Here is a 12,923-nt window from a genome sequence, read left to right on the forward strand (position 1 = left end):
AAACATAAGAGATAAATGCACGGATACAACATGATTAGTTATGCATAAGTCAAACATATAAAGGATATGCATGCAACATGAGTCGAAATCAAATGCACATGACAAAAACTCCACTTTTATCCATAACCGGTGCTCCCAGCACATTTGGGAGCACACTAGCTGGGGTGCCCAAGAATAGTAACTCTAGGGGGACGGATCCATATCCACATGTCACACGAATAACTCACCTGTCATAGTTCGCACATACACGTGTCTTAACCACATCTATGTGTGAATCCAATTTGCAACTATATGCATACGTACAGTACATGACAACAACTAAATATGTTATCTACATACACATAGCTCATAATGTTACTCTAGCACGAATGCGAATGTGGTTTGGTAACAGTTTGATTTCCGTCGCGGTAGATGTTTTTCCGTTGCTATAGTGCTATTGCAACAGTTTTGGAGACTGTTACAACAGATTGCATTGCAATAGGTCTATTGCGACGGTTAGTTGCGACAGTTCGGAAAAATGTTGCTATAGATTAACCTATCGCAATGATTTACCCTTCAAGATTATTGCAACGGTTATGTCATTATTGCAACGGCTACGAACCGTTGCAATATAGCTTTTTGCATCGGTTATTTAACGCTATTGCAACACTTATTTATGACTGCTTCTTCCTATTGCAACAGTTGTTATAGAGCTAATGCAACGGTTTTTCAATATGAAATAATTACTTTTAGGACTATTGCAACGATTATTATGGGTTTACTGCAACAAATATTATGGGCTACTGCAACGGTTATTGTTGTACTACTGCAACGGTTATTATGGGGCTACTGCATCAGATATTATGGTGCTACTGTTATAGATATTTGTCACGACCCAACCCCGTAGGCCGTGACTAGTGCCCGAGCTGGACACTCGTATACATACCTGTTAGCTATAATCAGTCCACATCTAGCATGATAAGGAACTCATATACAAAAAGGCAAGATGTCGTCTCAAATCTGTTGCATATATATATATATATATATATATCACGAACTTTGTCTCGAGGAGTTACAACTTTCAACAGATAACATCGCACATAAGCCGGCAAGGCTGTCACAATATAGGGGAACGTCCCAGCCATACACGAGCCAACAAGGCTACTATAACACACGGCTTCCAAAACATATATATATATATATTTTCGCAAGCCGACAAGGCTGCCACTACACACAACATCCCAAAACATATATATACGCAAGCCGACAAGGATGCCACTACGAATGGGGACGCCCCAAAACATAAGTCATACAGACACGACTGAACAGTAACTATATACAACCCACACATATGTCTACAGACCTCTAAGAGTATCAACAACAACATAGGACGGGACAGGGCCCCGCCGTACCCCTGAATGAACACACATATACAACGAAAGGATCTATATCCAAAAGGCTGGCTCGGGACAATGGAGCACTCCAAGTCGGTGAACGAAGAAATCCTAAGGCGGCGGATCACCAAAGCAAGAATGCGTACTGCGCGGCATAAAAACGCGGCCCCCGAAGAAAGGGGTCGGTCGCACGAAATATGTGCGAGTATATAAAGCATGAATTACGAAATTGATTAGAACCGAAATAAGAAGTACCGAAAACGAGTACAATAACCAGAATACCAAAATGCTTGCTTTTGAAACACAAATCATGCATGTCAATATCATATATCATATCCGGCCTATTATAGGACTCGATGAACATGGTCGCCACCCCGTCTTTGGCGCCATAACATAGCATACTCCAGAACACAGCATAACTCCGCATCACGCATAACTCGTATCACAAAGATAGCTCCGTATCACATCATAGCACCATAACACGGATAACACCATAACACGGATAACACCGTAATATATATATATATATATATATATATATATATATATATATATATATATATACCGTACGACCCTCTAGTGAGGGACTCGGTGAAAGATATAATAACAGTATGCACGAGCAGAGTAGTGAATAACCATATGCATATAAATCATCTTTTGAGACTCAATAGATAAGTAGACTAACCAACGCTCGGGTATCAGGATGATAGTCATACTCAGTACTCTTTGAATATCATTATGAACTATATCAAGATAAAGCCTCAGGGATCATAGACATGTATCAAGTTAATATGAGACAACTTATAAAGGTTATGATCATTAGTCAATATAGAGTTTTTCAGGAATAGAAACTTTCATGAATCATTTACTATCCGATCATATAGAAAGCTCGAGGGTAGTAGCTCGACTATTTTAAGAATTCTAATATCAAGAAGTGAATAAGAATCATAATACATGCTCGGAACTTATGAATAGAATTACCCCAAAGCTCATATCGTTTCATACTTACAACTAGGACATGCCAAAGAAAGAAAGGATAGGCTTTACATACCTTTAAGCGTTTACTCGCGACACAACACGTATCTGTTGCCCAATAGTACCTCAACCTATATTAAGACGTCAAGAACTACGGTTAAGCTACGGGGGAATTCAAAACGTATTCTAACGTTAGTAACTCCTTTCTAGATAATTAGACGACGTTTCGCTTCTATTCAAATCAACTACATACAACCAAGCCAACATCACTAATCATGCATTTAAGTATCAACCCGAGACTATTCAAACATGACTCGAGGACACTCCGGATAGCCCGTACAACACTCCAAAACAGCCCAACCAACATACAATACAACATATAATCTTCCAAGTTCAACAAGAACAACAACAACACATTCCTTTCTTTCAAATTCATGAACTATACCAACAACCACACGTTAACAACATCATCCACATAAATGCAAGAAACTATATTAACATCATATCAACTTCTACAACAGCCCACAACAATTACAACTCCAACTTGAACCATTAAATCCTTTCATTTTCATCATAAAATCCATAACAATAACAACTAAATTACCAAGTAATATCAATTCACCATCTCTTACACAAACAGCCCCTACACGGCTTCAACACCAACACACATAGTTCCATGAATTTCATTCATTTCTACAACTACAACACGTTCACAACCACCCTTAATACATGCAAAAGAAAGTTAAACCTTACCTTTAATACTTGACTTCTCAACTTGGCTAGAATTTGTGCCTTGAATTAATACTTGTTCTTGTTGCCCTAAGATCAATCCCACGTTGTTATACACCTTCTAGAGAGTTGAAATGTTTGAAGAAAATTTAATTTTTTATCACACTTAAGAGCTTCAATCTCGGCCAGCCATGGCCGAGAGTCTCTCTTTCTATCTCTTAAGGTTTCTTAGGTTTGGAGATGATGAAATGAATTTGTGAGTCATCCAATTGACTTATATATGATGCCTAAGAGTTGGACACATGTCCCACTCATGGCTTGAGCCAATCACACTTGGCCAAGTCACGGGTGGGGCCCACACGGCCACTAATGGCTAATTAGTGACTAATTAAATTTTTAATCCCACTTAATAATCTAATCATGGTTAATTAATCCCTAATCTCCATTAATATTTCTATACCAAATAAAATTTATAAACAACTTGTGCATTAAAACAAAATCGGAGGTTAAAAGTCTCTACCTCGGATCCCAAAATAGTCTTGTCCTTAACTTGCCGCGATTAGCTTAAAATATCCCAATGTACAAAAATACGGGATATAACAATATTATGGCGCTATTGCAACAGATATTATATATAGGGCTGACACAACATAAACCATGCATAAACCAATCAAAAGAAACTATTCATAACCAAAATAATAATCCAAGATCCCACATCATACCAAAATAATAATCCAAGATCCAACAACATACCAAAATAATAATACAAGATCCAACGTCATACCAAAATAATAATCCAAGATCCTAGAGGTCAGGTAATATCTATAAAAGCAAAATATCAAGATAATATTTGACCATTCAAGAGGTGGAACACACAAGTTTTCAGTTTTCAAAAACATCAACCCAATTCTCCTAAGTCATGTCTTCACTTCTTTCATATCCTTGTTCAATTTCACCACCTACAAATGATAATGAAAAATGATTTAGTAAATCTTTCATAAAAGAATTTAATCTCTACAATGCATATATATACTAATGACAACAGTTTCAAAATAACCATTCAGCTCATTTCAAAAAGCAAGTATGAAGCAAATGGCTACTGAACAATTTCAAGATTGCTTGTGCAAGCAATTGATACCAAATAAATTAAAGTGACAACAAAAAAAGATACATGTAAGGAAAGAGAAAGCTTCTATTTTTATCAGTTATTGCAATTGTTCAAGCCGATGATTCTCAAACTGAGCTTCTTAGAGATATCTCAAGAAGACAGAAGAGAACAAGGCCAAAAATTATAATTCCAACTAATTTGGCAATGTATATACTCGGATGTAATCGGAGTTCTAGTCAGTCTTAGAAATTTATTCTCAAATTGTATAGGCTTAATCCATTTAATGTAAGATAAGCCTTTTACATTTTGTGTAAATTGTGCAAAATTGAGATACTGTAGCTATATATCTTAACCAGGCATACAAAAACAACAACTAGACGTCAATCCAAGCAAGTTGAAATCAATTTATATGAATCGTTACTATCCATATTACTCCAATTAATTTCATCTTTAGTTCATTAGGCAACGAAGCACTATCTGACAATATAAAATTGGGCTACAAGGAACACTGCATTCAAGAAAGAGGCAATCTGCTCAGATAGAGGCAAAAAGATGCAACTATTTAGCAATAAATCACCCCAAAATCTAAGTGTCACTTAACATAAGAAACGAAGACAAAAGTTGAATGGAGAGAGTAATGAATTTTGTTATTAGAAAAGTTCAATCAAATCCTTAAAATTGCAATATCAAAAAAAAAAAAAATACATTGAACGTTAAAAGTAGACCTAGCAAAGTTTCACCTTAAAGAACTGTACCAAATACAAGAATTAATATTTAGTTTATGATATTTTCCAAAGAAAAGAAAACACTCTTGTCCATCCAAGCTTTGATCAATTATGAGAAAAAGTACAAAACAACAAAAAACGAGTGTATGTTTTTCATAAAAATAATCACTGAAAACACATTTCTTGCCATGTATTAGTATCGGTTCCATTCTCATTACTCCTCGACCTTTATAATCATTAGGCACAAAACTATAGCTGGTTTACTTTGTAATAGACATGTCTTGATTAGGTGTAGCTTGTTGGAAGACTATGTTACACTTATGTCAAAACCTTCTTTTTGGATTAAGGAGACGCAATGGTATCATCCCATGAGAACTTTGAAATGGGATCCTTGGTTTACACCCGATGAAGAAACGTCTATTGTGATTGCATGGATATCTTTTCCCACGTTGGCTCCTAATTATTTTGGCCAATATCAGATTTTTTTAATGGCTTCTGCAGTTGGGAAGCCGCTTACATTAGATGAGGCAACCAAAAATAAAATAAGGCCAAGTTGTGCTCGTGTGAAGGTGAAGGTTGATCTTTTAGCTGAGCATCCTAAAAGAGTTCAAATTCAATCTATAGATACATCTAATGGTGAGATTAAATCGAGGTGGGTTAAAATTCATTATGATTACATGCCTAAGTATTGCAAAGTGTGTTGCCTACAAGGTCATGACGAAGAAGGATGCTAGAATCTGCATCCTGAACTACTAGCTGAGAAGGAGCAAAGTGAGGAACTTAATAAGGAACACACTGGTGATGAGAAGAGAAATAATGATAGAGGTAAGCAAGCTGCTAACTCTAACAATGCTCAAGAACCTGTTAAGGGTAATACCAAAGGCAAACATAAAGTTTTTTATCCTGACAAGTTTCATAAGACTGTTATTAAGGTTCTACAAAGTGGGAAAGTACTTGGCAATGTTAAATACCCCTATAAATGGCAGACTAACAATGGAAAAAATCCTGCTAGGGTGGATGATAATGATCAGAGTCAGTTGGTTTTGACACAAGGAAAAGAAGTGAATTCTAACACTGGAAAGGAACTGGTTACTGTTGACCTTAAGAGCATTCAAACTAATAATAAGTTTGTAGCTCTAGAGGATGGAGAGGGTGAGCATGAAGAAGTTGTTGAGGTGCTTGATGTTGATGCTAACAAACAGTTGGTTGCAGTAACAGTGCCAGTGATGGAGACAGCAAAACAATTAAATGGGATTGAGAGAAATCAACTGCCTTCAGTTGCTCAGGGAGGTGAATTATCTGTTGCAGTTGCAGGAACTGATCAGATAAGTATAGAACTTGGTTCAAGGAAGCAAGCAGTTGTAATGCAAAAACTTCTTGTTGAGGCAAACGCAAGTAGCGTATAAGAACGTGTGGATGCGGAAGGTAGCTCTGATGAACCTATTATTGGTTGCGATAGATAATGCAATGTTGAAATAGCCATAAACAGTTGGCTTTGCCTCAAGGGAATGAAGTATATAACACTGTTGGAAATCAGGTGGTAGAAGCTGCAGTAGGGGACAAAGTTGTGGAAAAGCCATTAAATGTTAATGCACCAATTTTTACTCCTGGAAAGAAAAAGCAGTCACCTATTAAACAATGCATGAAAGTTTCTTTCTCTAAACCAACTGTGGAGATGGTTACAATTAATCAAGTATGTCAAGATATCCCTTCTACTACCTTTGCTACTGATTCTTGCACTGGTGGTGAGAGGAATTTCTGAAGTAACCAATTAGAAGAAGATGCGGAAGATGGTAGAGTTTTCAGGTGAAGGAAATAAGCAGGAGCAGTCTCCTGGATCACTGTCCTCCTCACAAGAAATTAATCTCATGTTTAATAAAGTTACTGATGAAGTAGAGACTATAAATAAGGCAACAGTTAAAAAAGTTCAAGATCAAGAGGTACAAGGCACTCAATTTCTAGAAAAGATGCAAGTGTATATACCAGATAAGAGTGTGAATGCAAATTGCCAAGAAGCGGCAAATTTTCAAGAAAGTGTAGAAGCTACTCCTGAGAAATCAGTTCAAGGTGCTGATGCAGCTGATAATGAGGAAAAATCTAAAAGTCATGACATTGTGACTCCCGTTCTAGTGTTCATAAGCAACAGAATTTTCAGGCTGAAAGGTCTGATGCTGGTTTATCAGGGGTAAATCATGTGAACAAGAGTAATACAAAGAAGCATTGAAGTGCTTCTAATCAAGCTAAATTAGGTTGGAAGGAAAATACAGACATGCAGAAACCACAACAGCAAAGGAACAAAGGAGACAAACACAGCCAGGTGGTGTAACAAATTTATACTTCTAAAAATCAGAACCAGGTTGTGCAACATGATACTAAGAAGCAGCAACAGGTTACAGAGAGAAGTGACACTAACCTTAATTGTTGTTATCTATAGATGGCCGACGGGTTATTTGATTAGCAGCCTGTGGTGCAGAAATAGCTTCTCCCGGTGAAGGAACAAACAATGTTGCTAGCATGTCTGGACTAATTAATCATGCACGCTAAAGTTGTGCAATTACATTTGCAGTAACTTCTGTAGTAACCTCTGATCGTATAGTTCTCTTTTTCTCCTCCATTTCTTCCTGCATTTTTTGGATCTTTTCTTGCATTTGTTGCACTACATCATTTGTGGCATTTGAAGTTGGTTCAAAATTGCCAGCTTTTCTTTTCAAAGAAGTCTTTGTAAACCCCCGTCCATATAATCTAAGACGTCCCGGATGTTCAGGATCCATAACGGCTGAATATGCATCAGCAGGCTGACTATCATGTGCGCTCAGTTGTGTTTCAATTTCCTCCATTTCAGCCTAATAAGGCAAATCCAACAAGCGGATTCAAGTAAACAAAAACTAAGAATTAATAATTGATCTCAATAAGAACTTGCAATAAATAATATACGTACAATTTTACTAGATGTGTTTTCATTGGACTCCTTGTACGAGCGCCCGGGTTTCCTTGCTCTTGTTTCTACAAAGAGCTCCTTAAGTGATACATTTTCCTTGTTTTTTTCCTAGTCACATGAAAATGGATATGAAAAATTTCTTAAAATGACAGGTTAAGACTTATAAAAATTAAGAGAACACACCAATTTATTGCGGACTAAAGCGAAACTTTTTTTGCCGGCTGTGTGCGGATTCATCAACTTCTTCCGATTCTTAGTATTTGTTTCAGACATTTTCTGTAAATAAATAAATCAATAAAATATATTAACTGGTAAAAATCACCAATATAAAATATTAAGCCACAGCCAAGCTAACAACAGACAACTATTCGCATACAATATCAGCATGAAAATGAGGAAATGTGGTGCAATGGTGGTTCAAAGTTGGTTGCAAATGGAGCAAACACATGAATAGTAAAGCCACTTTATCTTAAGCCAACTTAACATCAAGAGCAGCATACAGATTACTGTAGACACCAAGAAATTGAATATACAAAACAACCTGGATTAAAAATAGTAAATCCTCAATCATCTAGGAAGAATGACACAACAATGGATTAACAAATATTTCACACAAACACAAAGAATGATATCTTGCAATACTATTTATAATATATGGTTGTCCCTTTAAAAATTCCAAGATTTCTCTATTTCTGCATAGACTGTCTTCCCATGTGATTTTTATTCCATCCTGATATTGCAACCACACCATCAATCTATTCCACCAGTCCCTAGCAAAAAATACATTCAAAAAACAAGTGGTCTCTTGTTTCTACATGATTGGCACATGACACATAAAGACAACTACATACAACAGAAGAGAAGAGAAAGTAAATCCTCAATCTATTCCAAAGTAAAAAAAAAAGCAAGTTGTGGCACATGACACATAAAGAAACTACAACAGAGAAGAGATAGAAAGGAAAAAAAAACCTACATCGGTAGCCATATTGCATCAAAGAAGAGAAGAGAGAGACAGGAAAAAAAAGTTGCACCAGAGAAGACAAATTGATTCCGGAAATATATTTTACTTGAAATTTCTTAGACTTTCAATATTCGAGGAGCTCTTTAAATTGACATTCTGGAATATGACCCGGCCTTTTTGCCATTATGATTTCATCACTGACTTCAAAGTTTCTTCAAGTCACTTTCATGCCTTCTCCATGCACCATGAATTGCTTCCAAAGTCCACTATTTCACAGCTTCAGGAATATCATATTTCTCCTACAATTTTGTGTCATTTGGTTAGCCAAAAAATATAAAATACTTTTAACAAATACTTAAATATTGGAAACTTCAAACCTTGGTATATTCCCATAAATCATCTGTTGTGTCCATTTTCCTCCAATCAAGAATATCAAATGGGCAAAGGGTCGCAGTCCTAGCTAATGTGCCGAGGAAGCTACCAAACTCTATTACAACGTCGTCAGTAGGACCAACGGGTTGATTGTGCCTATTCAGTAGGATCAATTTACGCTCATGTCGGCCATGTACATTATAAGAAATACAAGAAGTTATAAGAAATACAAGAAGGGCCTAAAGTTATAAGAAAATACAAGAAGTTAGAAGTCATGGATTAATTCAATAACTTTCTAAGCTATATATTACCTTCTTCTTCTTCTCCAGATTGTTCATTTGTTGGAGGAATGGTAGAATCCATTTGCACTTGCTCCTCTACATAGATTGTTGCTCCTCTTCGGATTGTTGCTCCTCTATAGATTGCTCCTCTACAGGTTGCTCTTCTACAAATTGTCCATTTGCTTTAGATTGTGGTGCTACTGACTGTTGTTTTTCAATTAATTTTAGCAGATGCTCTTTCTCTGACCATATAGCTTGAACAGTTTCATTTGTGGTCAATAATTTCCGTTTTTTATTTGCCAAGGATGATAATGAACCATGTTTAGCATATGTCCTGTTTTGTGCTCTTTTATTTCTTTTTGAAGGCCTTTGTTGACTCATAACTATCCAAATCTATGTAAATCTAAGATTGAACAAGTTAGAAAATCCGGACTACAAAAATAACAAGCAGAATACTGAATATGACAAATATGAAATACTACATGATGAAGACTAGGGAGGAGAAAAAGCTTAGTGAATTCTGCAAATCTTCTTCAAACCATCTTAAATTAGTAGGATTTTTATTTACTATTATCTTTTTCTTCTCTGTTCTAAGCAGAGTCTTGATTCAAGGAAGAGAATAAGTAATAAGTAATAAAGGCAAGCATTTATTGGTTTTATGTCTTCTTATAACTATATCTCCCATCAAAAACAAATAAAAGAGCCATTAATACATATTCTTGTCATATAATCACACAAGAGGAAGATATATTATGTGTGTTGGCAGTAGTTTTTTGTCCAGTATTTATCAATAGCCCTTTATGATGTTGCCACGTGTTAAAATATTTTTTTACGATCAAATTTACTTGACAATTCAAAATTCATTTTATATTATCTCAAAAGAATACAAGAACCCATTTCTGAACTTTCGTAAGAACTATTACGGTGAACTATTGTGATGAATGTTTTTTTCTCATAAATTCCATTGCTAACTGTAACTTTCAAAATGTAATATTGAAATAAGTTAAAATAGAGTTTCTATGTGTTCTTCCTAGATTTGAAGGAAAAAAACTGAGAGATAGAGTGAGAGATTAGAACCTGAAATTTTGTTGGTCTGCTATGAAGTTAAAGAGTCCTCAGAGATATTGCAGAAATATGGATACTGCAAATGAATATGAGAAAAAAAAAAGACTTAACAAGGTGCTCACCAATAAAAATAATTTTTTCCAAATGAATATGAGAAAGAAATATTTCATAATGTATCCAACATCTCTTGCACTAATTTAGAGACAAACATGAAAGTAAGCACATTTACCGAAAGAGAAGAGATAGCAAACGGAGTCCAATTTTAAATTCACATGATTACAAAATGGGCATTTATTACTCACTACAAAAAATGATGAAGAGTATATAATTGAATAAGTTCAGTAGATCCTTTGTCAATCATCAGGCTCCATCCAATCCCAATTAGTATCATCAAAGTCATCCTCCTCTTCCGATGTTTCTATAGTTACATCTTGTGAATGATGTGCAAGGGAAGGCACGTCAATGATGTCAACAAGGAGATCTTCTCTCGACCATCTGACATCAACATCGGGTAATCTCTCTGATGAGCCAATGTCATCATTAAGCTCCCCCTAAAATGTTTCTTCAATATTAGGACAATTCTCTTCCGCCAAATCATACAAATCAACAGGGACTTTATTTCTTGCATAATAAACCTCTTTCTCAATTGGATCCTCCACATAAAAAATTTGATGCACTTGAGATGCTAGTACAAAAGGGTCATCCGTGCTGCATTTTTTCTTGAAGTATACCCGAGTCAACCCATATCCATCGATCTCGTTATGAAACCAATCACATCTAAATAGTACAACACTAAAACAACCCCAATAATCAATCTCAATGATATCCTGAATAACTCCATAATAGGTAACCATTCCATCAACGGGATTTTGGTCCCTAGCACTAGCAAAACTATCTGTTGTTGCTGACAAAGTCACTCCATTATTTTGAGTCTTGCATCGAGCATCCCGTTGCATCTTATGAAATTGGTATCCATTAATGAAATATCCACTATATCTTTTTGCCACTTCATTAGGCCCATAAGATAGCCATATTAAATGATTGGGCACTTTAACCTTTTTAACTTTCTCTTTAAACCAATCACTGAATTCTCGACTATGAATCTGTGCTTTTACCCATGCATTTCCTCTAGCATGTTTATCAATTATATTCTTATGTTCCCTGCAAGAATGTATGTCATATTTAATCATTAGGTATATATAATTGAAATTTAAAACACATTATCATAATAAATGAAGTTCAAAAATACAAATGACTATTTTATCTTACTTGATAAATGTCTCTACTTGTTCATCTCCAGTATTGAACAAAGCATACCGATGTGCTTCAAACCACTCATGACTATCCATGTCAAAAGTCTTGCCTTTCCTTGTCTTCTTACTTCCAATTGGATGGCCTGTCTTAGGAAATATATGTGAAAAGTCATCTTCCTTTGTTTGAATGCCCTCATCATCCTCGGTCTGATACCTACTAAATTTTGTCTTCACCCCATCATGTAGGTATCTCGAACAAAAGGTTAAACACTCTTCGGCCAAAAATCCCTCCGCTATTGATCCTTCTGGATTAGATCGATTACGAACAAACCCCTTGTACTTCAGTATACGGACTGTATTTCCCAACCCGCACCAGAACCTATAAATACCAGATTTCTTGCTTATTTTATTTCATTTTTCATAATTCCAAGCCCTAGAAACGAAGTGTTCTTCTCCCAACAAACCAAAACGACAAGGTAAGTCATTCCAAGCTCTTCCAAATCAATTCTATCATGCTCTTAATCTAATCATGAAACCATGTTCTTAACATAGGGTTTTCGAGAAAATCCAATTAAAGAGCATAAAGAGCAAAACCTTGAAATTCTTTTCCAAGACTAGATTATTATTCAAGTTTGGGAGCTATGTTAAGCATACTATCTATATGAGGAACATTATTTAATCATCCTCATACCTCAATAATCATATGTCACGACCCAACTAGGGGCCGTGACGAGTACCCGATACTTGTACCGAGCACCCCTTACCTATCATTTTACCTGTACCTCTTAGCAAGTCGTATGAACGGTGCCGTATTTTTTTTTTTTTTGGACTGAACATTAACATTAGCAGCGTCATTATGAACATAGACTAGTTAGCTTCGCTATCGCTTCATACAACAGCATTAAGATGCCAAAATACCACATATTTAACTGTACATGACTGACTGTACATATCTGTCTACGAGCCTCTAGACATAGTACACTTATACATAGAAAGGGCCGAGTACTATCGTGCCCGAAAATATACACAAAAGAGTACCACAGAAGTGAGGCTCCGGAACAACTGGAGCGCTGTCAAGTACGGCTGGTAGAGCTCCTAAGGATCAAATCCGCCTGTCTGCTGACCTGCGCGGCATGAAACGCA

At 36.0% G+C, this 12,923-nt stretch overlaps 2 protein-coding genes across 3 annotated transcripts; both read right to left on the reverse strand.

The window, feature by feature from the left end:
- Positions 1-3,825: 3,825 nt before the first annotated feature.
- LOC132029542 (uncharacterized) lies at positions 3,826-8,435 on the reverse strand. Of its 2 annotated transcripts, none has more exons than XM_059418794.1 (4): positions 8,390-8,435; positions 7,849-7,956; positions 7,324-7,753; positions 3,826-4,036 (listed from the first exon to the last, which is right to left on the reverse strand). In XM_059418794.1, exons 1-3 carry the CDS (start codon positions 8,417-8,419, stop codon positions 7,451-7,453), a joined length of 441 nt encoding a protein of 146 aa, XP_059274777.1. In that variant the 5' UTR covers positions 8,420-8,435; the 3' UTR covers positions 3,826-4,036; positions 7,324-7,450. The 2 variants fall into 2 exon arrangements, with proteins under 2 accessions (XP_059274777.1, XP_059274776.1); XM_059418793.1 differs by lacking the exon at positions 8,390-8,435 and adding an exon at positions 8,032-8,238.
- A 2,103-nt stretch (positions 8,436-10,538) lies between these two features.
- On the reverse strand, positions 10,539-12,116 carry LOC132029540 (uncharacterized). Its single transcript, XM_059418792.1, has 3 exons — positions 11,797-12,116; positions 10,830-11,688; positions 10,539-10,603 (listed from the first exon to the last, which is right to left on the reverse strand). Exons 1-2 carry the CDS (start codon positions 11,874-11,876, stop codon positions 11,079-11,081), a joined length of 690 nt encoding a protein of 229 aa, XP_059274775.1. The 5' UTR covers positions 11,877-12,116; the 3' UTR covers positions 10,539-10,603; positions 10,830-11,078.
- Positions 12,117-12,923: the final 807 nt, after the last annotated feature.

The sequence above is a fragment of the Lycium ferocissimum genome, chromosome 9 (assembly GCF_029784015.1).
Source record: "Lycium ferocissimum isolate CSIRO_LF1 chromosome 9, AGI_CSIRO_Lferr_CH_V1, whole genome shotgun sequence".
Taxonomy (NCBI): domain Eukaryota; kingdom Viridiplantae; phylum Streptophyta; class Magnoliopsida; order Solanales; family Solanaceae; genus Lycium; species Lycium ferocissimum.